General features: G+C 41.9%; 1 protein-coding gene across 1 annotated transcript; it reads right to left on the bottom strand.

The window, feature by feature from the left end:
* Positions 1–4,365: 4,365 nt before the first annotated feature.
* Positions 4,366–21,530, bottom strand: CPA3 (carboxypeptidase A3). The gene is made up of 11 exons (XM_077826292.1): positions 21,460–21,530; positions 21,296–21,371; positions 18,967–19,091; positions 16,644–16,746; positions 15,881–15,982; positions 14,418–14,519; positions 13,065–13,175; positions 10,951–11,041; positions 10,566–10,753; positions 6,731–6,815; positions 4,366–4,553 (listed from the first exon to the last, which is right to left on the bottom strand). Exons 1-11 carry the CDS (start codon positions 21,528–21,530, stop codon positions 4,366–4,368), a joined length of 1,242 nt encoding a protein of 413 aa, XP_077682418.1.
* Between the last annotated feature and the right edge of the window lie 1,306 nt (positions 21,531–22,836).

Genomic DNA, 22,836 nt, shown 5'->3' on the forward strand with positions numbered 1-22,836 from the left:
GCTGGTGGCTTCTATTGTCTTATCATGAGTTGAGACTGCTGGTTTGTATGATGTCCTGAAGGCACTTAACTCACTAAGAGTCTGACTTTTAAATATATCCAATTAAAACTTGAGAGCATATCATAGACTTGACTCTATGATGGGGGTTCCCCTGGAGAAGGCATCTTTGGCTGTCCCCCACTCACCAAACTTAAGGAGTGAGAAATGTTTCTGTATTCTATGTAACCTACTTGGGTCCCTTCTCTCCCTTTGGAAGAGACAGTCTCTTAAAACCCAAGGGATGTGGTCATACTCTTCTGTGAGGTATCTAGTGAACAATGAGGAGATGACACGTATAATGATGAGGGATTATCAGTAAGAGAGAGAGTCAAAATTTCAGAACTTCAAAATGTTGAAATTTTGAAGAGAAAAATAAAAATGGAAAAATTTCTCCCTTCATTTTTAACCAACTATGATGCTGGTCAATTTTTTCAGATTTTGACATTTTGAATGTTAAAACTCTTATTTTATTTTTCTTGCAAATCTCTTCCCTTTTCTTTTTTGACTAGCTCTATGCAGTAATGACCATTGTGGAGTTTACTGACACTCATCTGATTGCATATGTAACATCCCTTGAGGGAAGTTCACGTCAGACACACATACAGAGGGGGCGCTGTCATAATAGAACAGGATGAACACAACTGTTTTTAGATTCTTATCTAACAAGCAAGGACCCCAACTCATATCACAAACACAGTCCAAACTGCTTTTCCAGTTGCAGTCCCTAGTACTGGTACATCTACCCTATAGGGTTTTTGATGAATTCTGGAGCAGAAACTTGCTAGGTTTTTGCAGCTGATTCTGGTCTAAGATAAATTGGTTGCTGTATCTAAGATTCTGTTCTATTGGGTTTGTCTGCACTGCTCTAGATTCCATTGGCAGTTAGACCTATTGTCTGGAACTTCTTTTGGAAGTCAAGTTTAGGCCTGGCTGTGAGCTGTGTGCTTCTCGCTGTCTGTATTCAGAGGGCCCCTTCTGCTGAGGCCAGCTATGTCAGCTCATTTGTGCCCATTGTTTATTAGCTAAATTTCTATACCAGGTCTGTCTTGGCCCCTTCTTTTTGATAAGCCAGATTACAAATAGTTGTCACTTGCTAACTCTTCTCTTGCCTAGACTTCCTGGACTCAGCTGGCCTGATTGAGCTGTATGTTCCCTTTTTCCCCTGGTCTGCTTCTCTCTCCAACCATTTTCTAGTCCATGAGAATAGTCAGGGCAGGAAAGAAGACTATTTTGTCCTTTCTACTTCTAGACCCCACACTTTCTCCCCACTGCAGCTTTGCTGCTTCCTGCCAACTGAAGTAATTTCAAACCAACTATTTCAGTGGTGTCCAGCCAGGGTAGGCCATCCCTGGTTGCGAAGGGAATACTGCTGTCTCCCTTACTTTAATATAATGGGCAACCACTATTTCCTGTAATTCAAGAATAGGGGAGAAGTTGTCTGCTCCACTTCTGCACATAGAGTCAAGGACTTTAAGGCCAGGAGGAACTACCAGATCATCTAGCCCGACCTCCTATATATCACAGAACGCCAGCACCACCCAACTCCTGCACAATAAATTCAACTACTGAAATTAGACCAAAATATTACAGCCCACAAGAGGCTAGGACTCAAGTCAGCCAGCCGTAGAGTCGTCTCACCACCCAATGGCTTCCTCACCATCTCCTTTGCTGCGTTTTCATGCCAGCCCATAAAAGATCTGAGAAGAGGGGCTGAGAGGTATTCTGAAGTGGCAGCCACCACCCCAAGAGGGAGCAGCAATCAAGAAAAGTTTGGGGCTTTGGAAAAATCTAAACTGTAACATCTGGGGCAGGTAAGGGTAAGGGTCATAGCAGAGGGAGAGATGAAAACGGTGCTAAAGAGAAAAGAGGAAGGGCAGAAGTCTATGCTGGGTGTAAATCTAAAACTTAAATCCATTAAAATGTAATAAAACACAAGAAAGATTTGGATGATTGACTCCTGACTGCACAAATCACTGAGCTTGTACCCTCATAGCTATGCAACTGCAGCCCCATGAATAATTTACCTGTTTATTTTCTATCTCTGTCTATGTATTTATGGCACAGTGGGTTGTCATGGTATCTGAGCATGAAAATAGAGGAAATTGGCCTTTGTTAGCCTTGGAATTATAGTAACTGGTCTTCAGTATACATGTCTGAAAGCATCTGAGAGAGCACCATTCTGAACAACTTAAGCTGTTGTGGCAAAACCTGCCCACAGAGTGTCACTGTTGATCCAATTTAGAATGTTCTCTGGCAGCGGAAGATATATAAAGAGAAGCAAAATTATGAAATGTTTCTTGTGTCAGTTGTCACCTGAACTCTCAAGACCTCCTCTTGGTCTCTGCGTGATAAATGGCTGTTGAACGTTGGTTCCCAAATGTGCTGCTCCCCCATTGTAAGCACCTTAGAATTCTTTTTCTCGTTCAAAGCCTATGGCTTCCCAGAATTGTGTTCTAATGAAAATGGTGTGTATAGCTGTGTAACAGGTTTGCCAGGTTTCATTAAGCTTGATGCTGTATGAGCACTTGACAGCACAACTCCCACTGAGGTCAGCAGCTGCAGAATAAGGCCCATGAAGTGCTTGTATGACACATGCAAATAAACTTGTCCATCATACACTTGTGACTGTTCTGCCATTATAGCTAAAATGGAGTGGTGTTGTACCTTTGTTGGTCCCAGGATATTAGAGAGACAAGGTGGACAAGAGCGTAGTGATTGGTTTCACCCACTTAGTTGCTATTGGGGCATTTAGTGCACTGGATGAGGTGCCCCACATGTTGTTATAGGTGTGAGTAGGAGCCACAGATCTTGAAAGGTGTGTTGGGGGTGTATGTGTGTTGATCTTTGAACAGTGGAGATATGTCTGCAGGCTTTGGCTCTAGTCCTCCAGTCCCCAGTGCTCTGGCTGGGGCTGGGGAGACTGGGGCCGTGTGCTGCCCACCTTCCCAGCGGGCTGCAGCTGCCTGCCCTCCCTCACTTGAGTTAGTTTCCCAGACCTGAAGAAGAGCTCTGTGGAAGCTCAAAAGCTTGTCTCTCTCATCAACAGAAGTTGGTCCAAGAAAAGATATCACCTCACCCACCTTGTCTCTCTCTTATAGCTCATACTTCAGTAACAAAGCGACTGAAAACATGGACGTACTGAGAGAGAAACTCCCCCTGCTGTTACTGCACTTGGCTGCATGTGCTCAGCGATCTATTCCTAGCACACCACATGTCCTGCTCCACTAGTTGAGATCCTGTGGTGCCAGGGTATAGAGCACTGCAGTGAGCTGTACGCTCAGTACTCGTTTGGTCTGATTTCTTCTATATTTACTCTTGTGTTTGTGTTGGCTTCCTGTGTGTGGATGACTGTTATGTCTCCCCAGCACAGGCACCATGCTGGGTGGACACCTGCAGGGAGGCAGGGGAGTGTCTCAAAGCTGATACAGTTTACTCGTTTTTGAAGTGCTCCCCTTCCATCGACCAACCAAATGCAAACCAAAATAGCCCCGGAAGCTTACATTGCCTGAGGCAGCATTAACTCTCATTGGGATATTCATGTGGTTATTCACAGGGCCAACAGGCGATGGTGTTGGTGAAAGCATCTTTATCCCAGCTGTTCTCTCTCAAAACCCAAGGAGCTCAGTACTCCTGGTAGACCAGTGTAACAGTTTCCACTGTGTCCCATGATTCTCCCTCCACTCCAAAAGTGAGGGGATTCTACTTCACCCACACTGGATTTTTGCCATTCACCTAAATGGAGGAAATAAGCTGGGCCCATTAATCTAACTGTTTTATGTTCATAGTGGACTAAAAATCTAATCCATGAGGGGTGGTTTCCTGTAGCCCAAGGCGCAAAATAATATACAGGAAATCTGGAATTGGAAGTGAAAGATTAGTTGCTCTTTTTTGTAAAATAATGTAAAAAATTTGGTGCCCCAAATGCTCTGTATCCCAATTTCCTCATCTGTAAAGGGGAGTTGGAAATTTTAACATTTCCAGAAAAAATAGGAGAAAATGTCTTTTTAAAAATGTTTTGTTTTTTCAACCAGTTCTACTAATTAATGGGACTATTCATGTGCTTAAATTTAGGCATATGCTTAAGAACCTTATTGAATCTGGGCTTAAGAATGAGAAGTGCTCTTATGCTCAATATTAGTGTTTTCTTGAACTCAATTTCTGTTGGCTTATTTTAAAAACTTGTTTATTGGTTTGTAAATATCAGTGATATGTCAGCAAATGCTACTAATCGGTACTGTTTTTTCTTCTATCGGTTGAAAGTGGCTCTGAAGGGAATCAATTTCTAACTATTTGAAAACAAAATATACTCTGTACATATGGCAAGAGTCATGAAGCATAGCTGAGGATATAATTGGCAATAGACTTGATTGCCAGCATAGTCTCCTTACAAGTTGACGTTATCTTAGATTCAGGGAGGAGAAAACCATAACTGCCCTTGTCACGGAGCTCAAAGACGAAGGAGTATTTGATGCCCTGATCATAAGCCCAGTCCACAGAGCTCCCAGAAGTAGGGTCTGTAAAACATACAATATTAGCATAATTAGTTGGTACTACAGAAACATAGTGACAGGAGAAAAGGGGCAAGAAACCCTTTTAAATAGGAGGGTCTGTGTGTCAGAGGGATGGGGAGGTCATTGAGATTATTATTATTGTGTATATAGCACCAATAATGTGCTAGGCGCTTAGTAGTCAAGCATGAGGACAAGGTCCCTGCCCAGAAGAGCTTGCAGGAGTATGTATTAGACTAGTATGTAAAAGGACTGAACTATACTAGGGGAGGATCTGGCTCAGAGATTTTACTTCATTTCCTGTGTTGTTCTTTTAATCTAAAATAAAGGTACTTTTGACCAAAAGCATATGGCCATTCATTGAATATGGGAAGTGTAACAATAGGATGATATCTAAACAAAAACAAATTCATTCGGCGATAGTGAAGAAGTCCTTCTGGCTAAAAAGAATTTAAAACAAAAATGAAAAGGTATAGTGGCTACTTATGGGAAAGCAGGAGGCTACTCTTCTAATAATGACAAGAGGAAGAATTCGGGTCACAATTTTTATGGAAATACTATTGAAGATAGTGGCAGGAAAAGGTCCTATTTTTCTAACACTGGTGGAATGAGTGACAGTTGCCGTGTTTACTGTGTTGTTTTCTCCTGGAACTGGGCAAGAAGAAGTACAAGGACTTAACAGATAGATGCTTAAAAAGCATCATGTATCAAAACAATCTTTCTGTTTGAAAGATATAATCTCTAGAGCAAAATCATAAGTCACATAGTACCACCCTTTTTGTTTTCATGCAAGACCATGTAATATTTTGATTCACCAGTCAGAATGAGAAGCCTATTAATAATGAGCCCTATTCCCAAAACCATGATGACACTCTTCATAACAAGTTTGCTAATGCTGATGACAAGAATAAACACTTAGCAAACTATGGTAGGTTGGTTTACATGCTGTAAGAAAACAAAATCAGCATTTGCCAAATAAAAAGGATAAAACTAATGTTGATTTCAAGCTTCCAAACTTTTGTACAAACAGTGGAAAGTTACATAAAAAAGAAAACCTGTTTGGATACTTGACAGTGTCTCTCTAATATGATCCATGTTCCCCATGGTATCTGGGCTTGCAAAATGGACATTTTAATTCCAATCATTACATAGTAAATGTAAATAATAAAACAAGTAAACAGTCCACATGAACTGTTGGTCTCTGCTGTTATAGCCTAGAAGTTTTTTTAATTTTGTTTTTTTTTTAAAAAAAAAGCTTTTGCTCAGTGAATGTATTTGCCAAGGGTGTTTGGGTTCTCTTATTTACTATGCTTTAATTTGCAAACTTAAATGCTAGCAGCATATAGTGAAATGTCTTTCCTGGACCAAATACATTTTGGATCCTGAATCTTACTGTAAAATTATATTTGGCTATCTCACATCTTTGCATGACAATTGTGCACTAAAGCTGCTCCTTTTTGGGTGATCAAAATATTGATGAGTTTGCATTCTTTATTATAATTTTTGATGTAATTTTCTACTCTTCTTCTCTCGTAGAGACAAACATGGCAAAACCTGGGCTTCATGCTGTATTTCTTCCATCAGATCCAATTATAGATCTCACAAACACTGTGCACAATTGTGTATGAGAGAGCTGTACCAGAGGAACATACTGTCCTTCACATGGGTCTCTCCCATGTAGGAGAGAAGAAAATCTTTATCTTCCAGTGGGTGGGGCAGCAGGGTAAGGCACATTAAGTGTGTGAGTGTGTGTGTGTGCATTGGCTCCTTTTGATCCCTTCTGCCTCCTTGGCTACCAGAGAGTTTACCTTGCTCCAGAAAATCTTCCTCTGGAGGGATTACTATGAAAGCAGGAAAGTTCATTTAATTAAAGTTAAAGCTGATGGGGTTAATACTAATGTCCTACAGGTTTGATTGGACAGAGAGTAGCCACCCCACACTTCCTGACCATCCCCTCCCCAGCTACAGATTTAGTATCTCCCGTGGGGTCAGGGAAGGGAGTTAGGAATGGTACGCAGAGGCAACACTCCTCACTGCCCTGTCCTTGCCAGCACCCAGTTGGGAGTCTGCCCAGGTTTCAGTCCTTCTCTCTTGGAGGTGGAAGGGGCAGCAAGTCCCTGTATTACTAAATAACTGTGGTATGAGTGGTTTGTGTTTAAAAGAAAATGGATTCAGACACCTACAGATTAGAGTGGCCGATGCACCATATTCGTATGTTGTACCATACAGGCTGGATAAAGCTTCCACGGCTGCCTTTGCAACTTCGGTCTGGTTTTCAAAAGGAAGAATGAGAGAGAGTGAAAAGGAGAGCTAGTTGTTTGGAGATTTAAATACTTTGAGCAAATGCCATGAAAGCATATTTGTTTGTTGAACAAAGTCTGTCTTCTTAACAATTAGAACGTGCCTGCCTCTTTCTGCCTGTACTCTCGGAGAACATTACATCATAACTATGGAAAGATACATTGGCTCTTATGTGTAAAAGTTGTTATTGGTAACTAGGGGCTCAGTCCTGCACCTAGTGAAATCAACAAGAGTTTTGCTATTGATTTCAGCAGAGCGGGATTGAGTCTCGTCTCCACACATGGCATCTGGCAGGTGATACTGTAAGAAAGGGGATAGATTACATTATTCTTAAATTACAAATTAAGTTCAAAGCAAAAGTGGCCAAGGAAATGGTCATCAAGGAATCACTTATTCTGTGGCCTCATTCAGTAGCTTTTGGAAGAAGGATTACAAAGATTGAGGGGCTTGGTAATTGGATGGGGATCCTTTTGAACCAGTTCACCATTGTATTACTCCAGTTCTGCATTGGTGTTACTCCTTTGGAGTTAACTTGGAATAAAACTGCAGTACTGCCCCAGACCTAAATCACTGGTCTGAATGTGGCACAAATTGGTAGGGTAGTGAATGATTAGACATTTGTTGTTGTTTAGTGGCCAGCTTTATTTTTCATTTGGTGGATTTAGGATATTTCCTATTGTGTCCAAACCACAAATGCCATTGTGGCAGTCTTACTTGAGTGGGTAAGGACTCAGCAAGCAGACCTCTATCCCTACAGATGGGCTTGCTCTAGATCAGCCAGTCACCTTTCTAAATTCACTTACGGAACAATTACGATAAAATCTGATATTTAACAGGAGTTGATCACCTGCAGCTGGCAAACAGAGAAATGGGGCAACAAGCAGCTAATAAAAAGGTCCAGCCAATCTAATAATCCTGGCTTTGTTGTTGGATTGCCTAGCTAAGCAAGCAGCTGGAGGAGACACTTATATTGGAGGGTTTGGTATTGTGTCAAAGTTCCTCCTCTGCCTTGGTGGGTCCTGTGCTTATTGGCGGATTTGCTCGCCTCAGAGATTCACAGCAGCCCACAGTTTGGCCACTTTCGTGGCTCAAATCTGCCATTCACTCAGTTAACCTCATCACTGGCCAGCATGGGGAAAAGGAAGAAGAACAAAGGAAGAAGAACAATTCCCCACAGTCTCTGCTGATCCACCTAGTGGAAAGGGGAACAGGACAGAGACCTTCCCCTCTGGTGGAACCCACAGTCCAGTTCAACTCCTCCGGTATCAAGTAGGGAGTTGGAGGAATGGAGGGTTCCAGGGTTCCAGCCCAGGGCCCTGTAGATTGCAGCTGTCTACAGTGGCTCCTGTAACAGGTATGTGACAGCTACAACTCCCTGGGCCACTTCCCCATGGCCTCCTCCCAACACCTTCTTTATTCTCACCACAGGACCTTCCTCCTGATGTCTGATAATGCTTGTACTTCTCAGTCTTCCAGTAGTATGCCTTCTCACTCTCAGCTTCTTGCGCCTCTTGCTCCCAGCTCCTCACACGCACACCACAAACTGAAGTGAGCTCCTTTTTAAAACCCAGGTGCCCTGATTAGCCTGCCTGTCTTAATTGATTCTAGCAGCTTCTTGATTGGCTGCAGGTGTTCTAATCAGCCCATCTGCCTTAATTGTTTCCAGAAAGTTCCTGATTGTTCTGGAACCTTCCTTGTTACCTTACCCAGGGAAAAGGGACCTACTTAACCTGGGGCTAATATATCTGCCTTCTATCACACTCCTGTAGCCCCCTTTTGTGGTGTGAGGGAAACCCTGGCACACATATATTTGGAGTGTGCCAGGCTGCAGCCCCTATTCTGGCTCCTCATGAATATTTTAGTATGCTTTTGGTTGCAGTTTTCCCCTCACCTTCTTATTTATACACTCCCTATCCACAGTCCCACAAAGTCACGGGATCTCCTGGTCAACCTCCTCCTGGCCCTAGCTAAAATGGCCATCTATAAAACCAGAGTGAGGAGGTTGGCCGATGGAGTCTCCTGTGAGTGTGGGCCCTATTTCCAATCCTTGGTCCGTTCACATATCCAGGCAGAGTTCCTCTGGGCGGCGTCCACTGACTCTCTTGATGCCTTTGAGAAGCAGTGGGCACTGTCCGGGGTTCTCTGCTCGGTGTCCCCGTCCGGTTCCCTTCATTTGACCCTTTGACCACACTCCTGTCCCTGTTATTTCATTAGTTGTCCCCCGTATTTATTTAGTGTCCAGGTCTGTGGATCCCCTCTTAGGTTGGGGGGGGGATCCTTTAGCAGTGGACGGGCTTCGCCCGCCCACTTCCCAGATCCCAATAGGATCACTCTCCTGTAGCCCCCTTTTGCGGCGTGAGGGAAACCCTGGAACACATATATTTGGAGTGTGCCAGGCTGCAGCCCCTATTCCGGCTCCTCACGAATATTGTATTATGCTTTTGGTTGCAGTTTTCCCCTCACCTTCTTATTTATACACTCCCTATCCGCGGCCCCACAAAGTCACGGGATCTCCTGGTCAGCCTCCTCCTGGCCCTAGCTAAAATGGCCATCTATAAAACCAGAGTGAGGATGTTGGCCATCGGAGTCTCCTGTGACTGTGGGGCCTATATCCGATCCTCGGTCCATTCACGTATCCGAGCAGAGTTCCTCTGGGTGGCGTCCACTCACTCCCTTGATGCCTTTGAGGAGCAGTGGGCGCTGTCCGGGGTTCTCTGCTCGGTGTCCCCCTCCGGTTCCCTTTGTTTGACCCTTTGACCACACTCCTGTCCCTGTTATTTCATTAGTTGTCCCCCGTATTTATTTGGTGTCCAGGTCCTATGGATCCCCCTCTTAGGCTGGTGTGGGGGGATCCTTTAGCAGTGAGAGGGCTTTGCCCGACCACTTCCCGGATCTCAATAGGATCACTCTCCTGTAGCCATCTGGCCTGACCCTGTCACAGTATATATATATTTTTTCTTTATTGGGTGGACATTTAGAGAGGGTGCAGTTTGGAGCTTGTTAAATTTGACAGTGATCCGGTAAGAAAAGGTTGAGTTTGGCTGAAAATGTAGAGAGGGGTATGATCTCCTCCTCTGAGGTGCTAATGGATTTTTGTGTAGATAATGGGAGCAGAGCTGGATTGATAATGGGGAGGGGGAAAATCTCAAATAACTTGAAGTCATGTTTATTCCATGTGTTTTGAAAAGAAATGTTTCTGATTATTTGAAATATTTCACAATATTTGTTGAAAACAGAATATGGAAAAAACTAAGTTATCTTATTTTCACCATTTCTCCCTCTTTCCTCTTTCTACCTTCATTTCCTTCTACTATTTTGCCTCTAAAAAAGAAAAAATACTAAATTGAAAAGAAAATGAGAAAGAAAATCTGACTAAATGTTTCATTTTCCAGTTCCATAAAAAATATAAGCAACACAAAGTTGTGAAAATTTCACATTTTAAAAAAAACATTTTTTGATTTTTTAAAAAGTTTCAGTTGAAAAATTTTCACCAGCTCTAAATGGGAATTGAAGGCACACAAGAACCCATGTGAAGGTCTCAGTATCTCAGAGTACTGGATTCATAGTTTCCAAAAGTTTACATGAGTACGCTACCCAAGCTGATTCTGATTTCATTTTTCCTGGTGTAAATCATGAATAGCTCTGCTGAAGTCAGTGATATATGAGATCAAATTCAGCCCTTACAAACTCATCATGGGTCTATTTTTCTCTACATACCAGTTCATCGTGATTAGGTGCTTTATGGAAAGTATAGCCATAAGGGAACATCAACATCTGAGAATAAGCATGGATGGTCAGGTAAGCCTTGATGGAAGAGAGGTGGTTACGAATGAAGGTGGCAACAGCTTTAGTCTCATCCTCCGACTCTGGTGCAGATCCATAGTAGGTTTCATTGCATGGGTCATCTGAGATGAAACCAGTAGCTGCAAATAAGATTCGTATTCACAGTTTATCATTATTTGAATTACAGCCTAAATTCAGTTAAGTGTTAATTGGAATAGTAAACTTCTTCATTTTCATTGACTGACCAATTTACCCACATCATCAACCAACTCCTGCTGATTAGTTTTAATATCTTCTTTATTTTAGTTAAATTACTTACTGCCCCACGCAGCAGCGAAGTTCCTGTTCAGGTCAGTGCCAATGCATTTGGTGCTGGAGTTTTTGGAACGGTTTTTTCTCCACATACGATCCTGCAAGACAAAATGATTGAAGTATTTAAACCTCATCTTCCTTATTTTCTCAGATTGGGCACATTGTGAAAGGTAAAAATTGATTCAGAACTTGTCTAAAATCCACATAGTTAACAGGAGGACTTTCATCTTTAAAATAAAAGACAATACCAGTCAAAGGAAAAGCAGTCCACAGGGAATGCACATCTAATGAATTTTTCCTGTGTCAGTCTGAGTCTCCAAAGCATGAACTGTACCTCAAGTCTACAATGTGTTAGCAAAGAACTGAACAATTAGAACAGGCATTTTTCTTCCCATTTGCTTGGATTTTGGTTCCCAGCTGGCTATATATGATGCTTTCAAGTAGCTATAAACACAGGACCTGATGTGACTGCAGATAAAGTACTGAGAACTGCAGAGAATACAAAGAGAAAGCGTCCTGTTCTGATCCTTAGAACAATCTATCATATTTGAGAAGCAATGGAGTAATTATTAATGGCTGAAATTCATATATACCCCCTGATCCATATAACCCATGTAATCAAGCTTTGTACAGGGGCAGGGGATAGAATCTACCCCTCACATCCAGTCCATGGACTGCAACACAGTCCCTCCACCAATGTTGTCTGAATAAGGGGCACAGCTTTTGGTGTCCCCTATGCATGGGGTTGGGGCAATTGGATTGGTGTAAGTGTGGATCCACGTATCGTCATCCCATTCCAACTTAAATAGTCTTCTCTGCACCAGCCTGTTTAGGGCCAGTGTAGAGCCCCACTATGGTTAGCAGAAGATGCAAAAGACTGGCTGTGTAACCTCTTCATCCATTTCCCCATCTCCACAAAAGGTCAATGAGGGACTTATACGGTATCAAGGACTTTGATCAAGCACTCCTACTTTACCTGGGTTAATTTTATCCTAAGATTTTGATAGTGACATGAACTAAAAATAAAAATCCTATGATCCTCTACATGGAAAATGATGTGATTCTCAGTCTTGAACAAGAACTTAGAAAAGCCATATTGGCTCACAGCAATGATCCGTGTAGCCCTGTAGCCTGTCTTCTGACAGTGGCCAGTGCCAGATGCTTCAAAGGGAATGAACGGAACAGGACTATTTTGAATGATTCAGTTCCTGTCATCCAGGCCAAGTTTCTGGCAGTTGGAGGTTTAGGGACCTCCAGAGCATGGGGTTGCATCCCTGACCATTTTGGCTAATAGCCATTGATGGACCTATCCACCATGAACTTACCTAATTCCTTTTTTTAACCCAGTTATACTTTTGGCCTTCACAATATCCCCTGGCAATTAGTTCCACAGATTGACTGTGCATTGTGTAGAAGTACTTCCTTTTGTTTGTTTTTAAAGCTGCTGCCTATTAATTTCATCAGGTGACTCCTAGTTCCTGTGTTATGTGAAGGGGTAAATAACACTTCCTTATTTAATTTCTCCACAGCATTCATAATTTTATAGACGTCTATTATATCCCCCCTTAGTTGGTCTCCTTTCTAAGCTGAACAGCCCCAGTCTTTTTAATTGCTCCCCATATGGAAGCTGTTCCATTCCCCTACTCATTTTTGTTGCCCTTCTGTGTACTTTTTCCAATTTTAATATATCTTTTTTGAGATGGGTTGACCAGAACTGCACACAGTATTTAAGGTGTGTGTGTACCATGGATTTATATAGTGGCATTATTATATTTTCAGTCTTATTATCTATCCCTTTGCTAATGGTTTCTAATATCCTAATAACAACTAGATCTTTCTTGGGTGGTAACAGTTAACTTAGACCTCATCATTTTGTATGTATAGTTGTGATAATTTTTTCCAATGTACATTACTTTGCACTAGAGGGAAGTATTGGCAATCTAAGGGAATCCTTGGTCTATTAAATAATTGGTTACAGTATTGTTCTAAGTTGTACTCTCAGGAATAATAACTTCAAGGTCATAGAGAGATGTTTTTATTTTAAGTGGGGATGTAAAATCTTAATGACTCTCAGACACTAAAATAGGTGAGTGATAGAAAATAACTAAATGTGGATAGTACTTGAGTCCAGCTCCAGATATAGCCATCAATGTTGAACACCGGGAGAACATAGAAGTTCAGACTGTCCAATAGATGTGTCATGATCTTGTCCTTCTTATAGGTGCTGGCTGCCTGTAAGAGAGAGACATGTACACAGAAGTATGGTTTAGTTCAGTGGTTTTCAAACTGACGGTCACGACCCAGTACTAGGTCGTGGAATGTAAAGCACTGGGTTGTGGTGGTTCTGGTCAGCAATGCTGACCGGGCCGTTAAAAGTCCTGTCGGTGGTGCTAGGCTAAGGCAGGCTAGTTCCTACCTGTTCGGACACCACGCTGTGCCCCAGAAGCGGCCAGCAACAGGTCCGGCTCCTAGGTTGGGGAGCCACGGGACTCTGCATACTGCCCCTGCCTTAGCTCCGGACTTCCATTGGCCTGGAACCATCCAATGGGAACTGGGGGAGGGGGCGATGCCTGCAGGCAAGAGCCGCATGGAGCTGCTTGTGCGCTTCCACCTAGGAGCCAGACCTGCTGTTGGCCGCTTCTGGGGTGCAGCGCAGTCTGCGGTGCCCGGATAGGCAGGAAGCCTGCCTTAGCATCCCCGCTGCATCTCTGACTGGGAGCTGCCCGAGGTGAGCCCCCCAAACCTGGAGCCCCTTCCTGCACCCCCAACCCCTTCAACCCTGACCCCACCCCGAGCCAGCACCCCCAGCCCAGAGTCCTGACACCCTCCTGCACCCCAACCCTCTGCCCTAGCCCAGAGCGCCCTCCCACACCCCAAACCCCTCATCCCCAGTTCCGTTGCACTGTGGGCATCACCAATTTTCTTCACCTGGGTCGCCAGAAAAGAAGTTTTAGAACCACTGGTTTAGTGCAGCTCTGTCCCAGCATTACATTGTTGAAGACTCCAATTATGTAATAAAAAATGATTTCACAAATACAGATGAGTTTCAGCAAACAAGTACTTTAACACAGAATATGCCAAGAGATCAAAAAGATCTTTTTCATTATAAATTTGCCTTTTAATTTAGGCCAAAACCCCACCCAGAGGGGTCTTTTTCAGATCCTGCTTCCCTTACTCCACCCCCACAACAGCCACATCGGAGAAAAGGGGCAAGTCTCCAATTTGGCTTTCTTCCCCTCTCCTACAGAACAGTTATTACAGTCTATGAGGTATCTTTCACATTCCATTTAATTGCTGGGGAAAGGATATTTGGCTACTCTTGGTGGAGCGCCCACTATAGGATACGAGTAGTACTCTGTGGTAACTGAGCATGGCTAGGCTACATAGCTCCATACAGCAAAGGAAGTAGGCCAGGATGTAACCCCTAGCAAAATTCTGGATGTGGAGTATCTGAATGAGATCATGTTTGCTCACCTGCTTCACAAACCACTGGCAGAATGCAGGTGAGATCCATTCTCGTGCATGGATCCCACAGTCCATGAAAATGGCCTTCTTCCTGCCGCTCTCCTTCCCAACCTGCTCAAAGACAAAGATGTTACTCTTCTTCGTTGTGGAGCTGTTCCTCTATTAACTGGTCCCTGTAGAGCCCACACTGACACTTCTACAAGAAAAAACATGGCCCTTTTAGCCTGTGGCCCTTTGAGAGAACTTTACAGGAAAAAAAAGTATCCAAAGTAGTGAATGCTACACTTTATATGTAGAACATTCAGATCTGATGTGAATAGTGATGTCATGAAACCTGCCCCTCTCTTCTGTATGGTAGAAGGAAAATGTCAGTGTAGTTACCTATGGTGCTTGCAGCTATATAACTACTATGATTTTGTTTTCTTTTATGGTTGCTTTAAATATCACATAGACTATTGTCTGAAGAAGCAACTGCCATTTCGTGAGACAAGAAACACGCTGCTGTCTCATGAAGACTTTACTATTTTTTGTTCTGATTGTTTTCTCTTAACCTACAGAAAGTCATTCACGCTGAAAGTATATAGTTTTTGTGTGCAGAAAACTTATCAAGTGTTAAAAATGCAGTCAGCAAACTCATTTATTTTGCCCCTAGTCTGAATGGGGTAACTGAGAGTCAAGAATACTGGGCTTTTAAACCGTGGGTATTTTGTGTACAGCTAGAACCCAGTTCACTTTTATACTGGCTGCAGCATTTTTTAATGCCTTTCTCCTCTGACACAGAATTGAAAAGTCTTGATGGGAAATGTTATTTCAAGCAGGATTAATTCCTTATTGGATATCCATGGCTTCAGTGTGAGACAGTGTCACAGAAAGTGGCTGGGCCTCTCTTCCACCTCTCTTTCTGTCAGCCACAGAGTCCCTGTGCACGAGAGGAGTTTCTCCATGGTCCCAAAAGAGGAGGGAAATGCTATGAGAGCAGCACTCCATCCTCACCCCGTGGGTGCGATCCATGAGATTTGAGTCCTTCTCACAGAAGTCTTGCCTAAGTAAGGCTTACGGGATTTGGCTCTAAATGAAGACCCGCTGATCTGTGTATTTTCATAGATCTTTTGTTAGGTATTCAGCATCTAGACCATATTTAAGGGATCATAGCTAATGTACTCAGTATTGGCTTATATCTGTCTGTCTGGGTCCTTTTACCACATACATCACTGCAGTATCCTATCTGTCTCTGCAAACCCTGTATCTCCATTGCTATTTCCCAACTGCAGTGTCAGTGTTAAATCTGGTCACTTTCTCAGGCAATATGTCATCTAAATGTGTTTCTTCATATTAGCGTTGGAAATGTAATAGACTAGAGCAGTATTATTTATGTATGATGCTGTTTTCACCTCTACTTAATTCATTTGTAATATATTTGAATATCTGAACCACTCTTCATGTGCGTAATCTCACCAGAAAGAAATGCATACCTTAAGGAGGTACATAGGTCGCTTTTCAAAAGTACTTCCAATCTGGATGCGGGAGACCAGTTTTGGATAAATTTTAGTAATTCTAGCAGTCCAGGCAGCAATCTAGATTAACAAATCATGTGCAGTTACGGAACAAGTTTTGGATTAAATATGATTCAGAATCAAAGGGAGGCTGTCTCTGATTACAGTACTGATTCAGGAAAGCATCCTCATTCAGGGTAGCATGTAATCACATACTTAAATTTAAGCCAGTAGGACTTAAGCACATGCTTTCTTGTTTTCTTGATTCAGGGCTCCATTTGCCTCAAAGGGTTAAATATCCTTTCCCCAACCTGAGTAATTTGATTGGCTGCTTGGGTTATATACAGGGGAAAATTGGAGCAATCTCATTTCCCCCTTCCCTCTTCCAGGCTTCCGGGGAGCTGCAGAGATGCTCCTTGGTGGCTACTTGGAAGCTGGAATGGCCTCTCAGTAATTTCTCCCCCTCCTCCCACTCCCTTTGTGCAGAGAGCAGGACTAGAAGATTTGTATGGTGGCAGATTGTCTGATTCCACTTCTCCCCCACAATGTCCCGTTCCCAAACCCCATTGCACATGACTAACCCATAGGGATGGGGCCCCATGCTGTGCAAAAGGTGTACACTTTCTCTGTGGCCTTTTCAAATTCTGCTGGAGAGGCCTCTACAAATCCTGCCAAAGAGACCTCTGCAGCTGTGAAGGGGAGACCAGGATTTGCCCGTAAATCCATAAGCTTTGTACCGTACCTTGTACCAGTCATTGTACTTCGTGTAACTGTGTCTGCTAGTAAAATTCCTTTTGCCATCAAACTGTTTTTCAATCTTTTCTTGCAGGTTATGCAATAAAATTCTACAATACAAAATAATATATATGCTGGCTGGTAAAGAAAATATTAATCACATTCAATAAGTCCGTCTAAGACAGCGGTTTTCAACCTTTTTTCATTTGTGGACCCCTAAAAATTTCAAGTGAAGGAGCAGACCCCTTTAGAAATCTTACACATGGTCTGTGGGCCCCCAGGGGACTGCGGACCACAGGTTGAAAACCACTGATCTAAGGTAATTATAGGGCCCATTGGCATAGCCTGTGAGCACCTCACAGACTTCAATGAGTTTATTCTTACAACACCTCTGTAAGATAGAGAAGAACTATCCCTATTTTATAGATGAGGATCTAAGGCACAGAAATACTTTTGCCTACTCTATACTAGAAAATTAGGTTAGTTAAACTACACTGATGAGGGGTATGAAAAATCCACGCTCCCATGCAGTGATGCTAATCCAACCTAAGTCCCTGTGTAGATAGCATTAGAAGAATTCTTCTGTCGACCTAGCTACCACCTCTGTACCAAACAACATCCAAGAACCATACAATGTCCGTGCAGTCATTCCTTTCATGCAACCCCCACCAACACTGATTCTAACAACAGATGCCTCTCTAATAGGCTGGGAAGCCCACCTAAATGACCGCAAAATCCAGGGCAAGTGGTCTCTCATGGAATTGTTTCTCCATAACAACCTTTTGGAACTAAGAGTTGTCATAAATGCCTGCGCACACTTTCTCCTTCTCATCAGAGATACACAAAAGTTATGACAAACAATATAGAATGCATGTTTTACATATATTGCCAATAGAGTGCCACATAGCTCTGGGGATGATCTGCGTCCTGGAGAGGACTTAGGACTGGGTCAGATGCTGGTTTAAGAGTGCCCTCCATGAGGAGGAATTTCAGCTTTAGCTCCCAGTTCTTTCGGGACCTAGCTTTCAACTGTTGGCAGAAGGTGCACTTCTGCAGGATTTTTTTTTAGAATTGAAGAACGGAAATTTTAAAGTACTACTAAAAAGAATGGAAACTCTAAGAAGAACTATAAATTAACACTATTAAATATAACGTAAGTAAGTAAACTGGACTGCTACTCGTTCCGTCTCAGGGCAAGGGCGGCTGAGAAGGAACAAAGGGCAGTTGGCCTGTGCAGCGCTAGATAGCCTTATGGCAGAGCATGAGGGAGGGAGGGCGTATGTGTGGGCCAGATGGACTCTGCTACCAAAATTCTCCGATTAGAGGCACAGATGCACCTACAGTGGAGCACCCATACTAGATCTAAGGGCACTAAGCATACTGTAGAGTTTTAAGTGTAGACAAGCCCTAAGAGACTTGCCCAAGGTCACACACAAATTATGTGTCAGAGCAAGGAATTGAGCTTGTGGGTTTCCTGATTCTGAGGCTAGCACTCTAACTACTGGACCATCCTTCCTCTCTGATCAGGTATATTTAAGAACATAGTATTATGAAGCCAAAGAAAAACGCTGTACAGACTAACTGTAGTAAAGTCCTTGTACTTGGTTCAGAAAGATAATAAACTTCCAGGACATTATTTTTAGTATAGTTGAGTTTACTTCAGACGATGGCTTAAAAGCGGTGACGAAAGTTTTAGGTCTCTAGGTACTCAATCATTCTCTCTCTGCTGAGCCCACTATATTAATAGCGTGTGCTATTTCTCTAGGGTCTTTTATCTGAGGATGTCAAAGCACTTGCAGACACTTACAAATTAAGTCTCGCTGTGATGTAATTATTATCCTCATTTTACAGATGGTGACAAGCAGGTTAACACCCAGATTTCCCTTTTTTGGGGGTATCCATCTGAGGACACATTGGGCTTGATTTTCAGCAGTACTGCACATCCACAATGCTCATCAAAGTCAGTGGGACTCCATGTATATGTAAGGGTTGGCCCCATGCATCCTTTACAATACTAGGGACCTTGGTTGTGTTGTTGGGATTCTGTAGCACTAAAACAAATCAGAGAAGTGGTTTAGGAAAAATGCAAAAATCTTAGCACTCGGAACCAAAGTAAAATCTAAATCCTTGGACATTTCACAACCCTAAACAATGGTATTCCTGTGTAAAGATTTTCTTGTTTGAGTGGAGTGCAACAGATATGGGATTAATTGAAAGTCAGAGGAATGTGAGCTCCTTAGACACTTAGGTATTTCTGAAAACCCCCTCACTGGTCTCCAGACAACTTCCTTTTATTCTGCATTGGGCTAGAGTAATTAAGTAAAACTTACTCATATTGTATTTCATTCTGTTCCATGAGGGTCTGGACAGATCTAGACTGATGTGTACTGACATGGAAATCCACCTGCATCTGAGTGACTATATGAGGGGCTGAATCTGGGTGCCAGAAGTCAAGCTGCAGAGGGAGAAATTCAAATTGTCTCATTTTAGTATGTAGTCAAGTCAAGCATGCACTTGTGAATGGTGAGTAGTTTAATGCTCAGGAGAACCATTGTAGGTCAGTGTTTTGTTTTCTCTTTGAAATAAAGCCCTATTTCTATATATTTCTGAGAATGGAACCATCTCAGAAGTTCGAGTCTGCTATGAAGGACTGTTTTTCAACTGCTCTGGGATTGATCATTCAACAATAACTGTGCTAAATCATAACTGGTGTCATTTTAGATTATGATTTAAAAAAATATTTTTTCCTAAAATACTCCCTTGAATGCAAACAGGAGAAAAGAACTGCAATCATTGCTCCAGTCGCACAAAACATGTTTTAGCATATCAACAAACCCGAAGAAACTGAAACTGGGGCCCCAATGAAAAGGTATTACATGTCTGCTCAAACTCCCATTGGTTTCAATTGGAGCTCGATCAGGAGGGTCCTTCATTTAAAACATGTAAGCATGAATCTAAAATTCATCCCATGCTTTTATGAAAAGGTGATGCTCCAGTTCTGCTGCTGTTTAGATGTTAGCAGAACTTCTTTTCATATTATAGTAGAAATCACAATGCTTCTGTTATTGTAGCCAATGGCAAAATTCCCATTACAAAAAGAGAATGTTGACATTGACTTCAATGGGAGAAAGACCAGGCTCTCAAGAGGATATTATGTAAATGCACAGCATTTCATTTTCATCCGTATAGTTAATAATGTGTTAGGCATTCCAAGATCAACACTTCTTTTTGGAGATGTAGACTGCATACAATTTACATTGCATCATGCTGAAAATTATGGAAACTTTCAAACAATATGTTTTTTTATTCTCCTAAAATATGGTCCAGTTTTGTTCAGTATTTTTAAGTGACTTTAGATGTTTTCTTGATGGGGGAGGAAAAATATGTTTAATTTGAAAAATTTTCGTAGCCCTTCAATGTTATTTTGATGATAAACTAGTGCTTCTTTTTGCTTTTATTTATTTGGATTAATTATAGTAACATAGTTTTTGAAAAGTCCTTAGGCTACAGTGTGGAAAAGTCAGCTTGTCATGCTGCCACTGAAGTCATAACAGTTCCATTAAAATGTCGTGGAACCCCTGCATGGTTTTCAAAAACTATTTTACAGTTTTGCTTTATAAACATCTTGAACATACATAAACCCAAAGGTTGATATGGAAAGGTAAGTGTGCTGAAAGCAGCTGAATTTGCCATATATCTATTTTAGTGCCCTCTTTTCTGAACAGAAATCTTTTTATGCTAAGGTTCACACGAGAGCAACATTTTGTGACTGATTTATAAACTTCTGATAGACTCCTAAGTAAAATAGCCCTGGAGTTGCTGTAATATTGAAATGCTAGGTACAGTACTTTCTAAAAGGCTCTGTATGTAGAAAACCCTTATGTTAACATAAAGGCCACATAGCAGCTAGAAAATATTTTCCTCTGGTTCATTCCATCTGGGAAGAGAAATGGGTTTTCCTCAGAATTGGCATGGGAATTTTTCCCATTAAATCCATAGATCCCTCAAGATCTCTGCATCTTTGTCCAATCAGCAGAAACTTCCAGTTGGAAATCTGTCTAGTTTGCAAAGAGAAAGAGCTTTTGAATAGTCTAGGACTATGGGGAAGAATTCAGCAGAGCTGCAGCTCTGACCACCTCTGTGGGAGTAGGGGATTTTTGGGGTGCATTATTTTACCCTGTGTAGCACAGAGCAGAGGATAGCGTGTAGAGGCGTCTGTCTTCAGAAACTTGACTGCAACCTCCATTGAGTTCAATGGCAGCTGTGCATATATATGTTAATACAGAATTTGTGATGTCTTAACTGCTTTATCTGTCTCTAAACTAGATTGGAAGCCCCTGAGGATAAGGGCTGTGTCTTGTTTAATGTCTGTACAGTCCCAAGCACGTTGTCAGAACTCAATAAAAATATGACATTTTCTTGTAATATAGTCAAGTATCAGAGGGGTAGCCGTGTTAGTCTGGATCTTTAAAAGTGGCAAAGAGTCCTGTGGCACCTTATAGGCTAACAGACTAACGGCTTATGCTCAATATGTCTGTAAGTCTATAGGGTGCCACAGGACTCTTTGCAGTTGTAATATAGTGTTATTTAAAAATTTCCACACCACAACGTACCAGGTATTGAATAACCAGAACCCAAATCCCCCATAAAATTTCTCACCTGTTTAATGTTGGCCAGGTACTTCAAGAAGTTCACTTGTTTTTCATTCTGAGGCTTCACACGGTATACCTTTGCACTTCAAAACATAAAGGAAAGAAGTGAGTAACAGATCTGAGCATCAAAAATGTTTCTATCCAGGTTCAGTTAAAGTGAGAAAGCTCTACCTGTCAAAACAGCGAGAAGAAGTAAGAGCAAAAGTAGCTACAATCAAGCCTAAAGGCACCATAGACTTCATGTTTCTTGTTTCTCTAGAGCAAATACTGTCTGTCAGCTCAGTTCTACTCGTCTTCTTATTGCTCTGTGAGCAACTGACTTCCTCTTGGGGTTTTATTGGACAGCATGAGGTGGTTTTGTGGGGTTTTGTGACTTAACCTACATGCATATTTAATGTAATTAAGATTCATATTAATTATTCCAGGCTAGATGGGAGAAGAACACTATGCCTACTTTGTGTGATCATCTACATTTAACATCTGAAAAAAACCAACCCCACAACTGAAGGTTGGCTTGTGAATAAAAGTCTCAGTGATTAGTAACGTACTCCACAGGAAGTCTCATTTGTTTCAGTTAGTTGTGTAAGCAAGGTACTCTTCATTGTGAGTAATGTCAGTCTGGCTAAAAGGTACAATAAGAAACAGTTACTTGAATGAAGATGTGATTTGTATAAATTAGAACCCAGCCAGCAACAGGCTACCCATGCCCTTTCACCTACAAATGTCCCATTGAAGTCAATGGGAGCTTATTTTTAAAAGGACTGTGGGAAATGGGCAAGTTAAATAAGACATACTTATTTAGATTTTTTTTCAGGGGATGTCTGTGGTTTCCCCTCCTTTTTTACTGTGCAGATGCATATGGGAGTGGAGTCACAGAGTTATCCCAGCTTGTGTCTAGATTAACTTGCTCATTTAAATAACTCATTTATTTCTGCTTGTGGCCTTTTCTAGACTTGAGTCAAATCCTGGCTAATTGAAGTCAATGGGAGTTTTGCCATTGATTGCAATGGGAACAGGATTTGGCACTATGTCTTTAGATGGCTGACACTTTTTCTTCAGACAAGTGTTATGTATGTGTCAGCCACTCCTCAGAAATCTAAACTGCCATCAGAAAATGTCAAAAATGATGGTTAAGACCTGCTTGATTTTTATCCCCATGTCCTTTATCACATATACACATACTGTGTCTTATCTGGATCTAGTACTTTTTGTCAATAGTAGTCTTTCATATCCATTTCCTTTGTTACATGTGTACTATCTAACTCTTCTGCAAAAGTGCTTACCAATGCATTGACTTCCTCACATTCTCTGCTATCAACTGTGAGCTAAATTCTGCTCTCGGTTACACCCCTGTAACTTTAGAGAAAGATTGTAAAGTCTTTGGAGCAGGGATTGTCTTTTCATTATTATATGTGTGCAGTGTCTAGCATAATGAGTCCCTGTCTCTTGCTGGGGACTCTAGGAGCTACTGCTGCACAAATAATAAAATCAATACCTCACATTTACACAGGTATAGCTGAGAGAAATCTTTTCCCCATTTTTTCAAAT

Source organism: Eretmochelys imbricata, chromosome 9, assembly GCF_965152235.1.
Source record: "Eretmochelys imbricata isolate rEreImb1 chromosome 9, rEreImb1.hap1, whole genome shotgun sequence".
Classification (NCBI taxonomy): domain Eukaryota; kingdom Metazoa; phylum Chordata; order Testudines; family Cheloniidae; genus Eretmochelys; species Eretmochelys imbricata.

What these genes read in the sequence shown, in the direction of transcription:
- CPA3 (XM_077826292.1), bottom strand. Translation starts at nt 21,530, where the DNA reads ATGAAGTCTATGGTGCCTTTAGGCTTGATTGTAGCTACTTTTGCTCTT. An exon ending in GCCAGTGGTTTGTGAAGCAG is followed by an intron (nt 13,176 to 14,417) that starts GTGAGCAAACAT and finishes TCTCTCTTACAG; the next exon opens with GCAGCCAGCACCTATAAGAA. An exon ending in CTTCGCTGCTGCGTGGGGCA is followed by an intron (nt 10,754 to 10,950) that starts GTAAGTAATTTA and finishes GTTTCATCTCAG; the next exon opens with ATGACCCATGCAATGAAACC.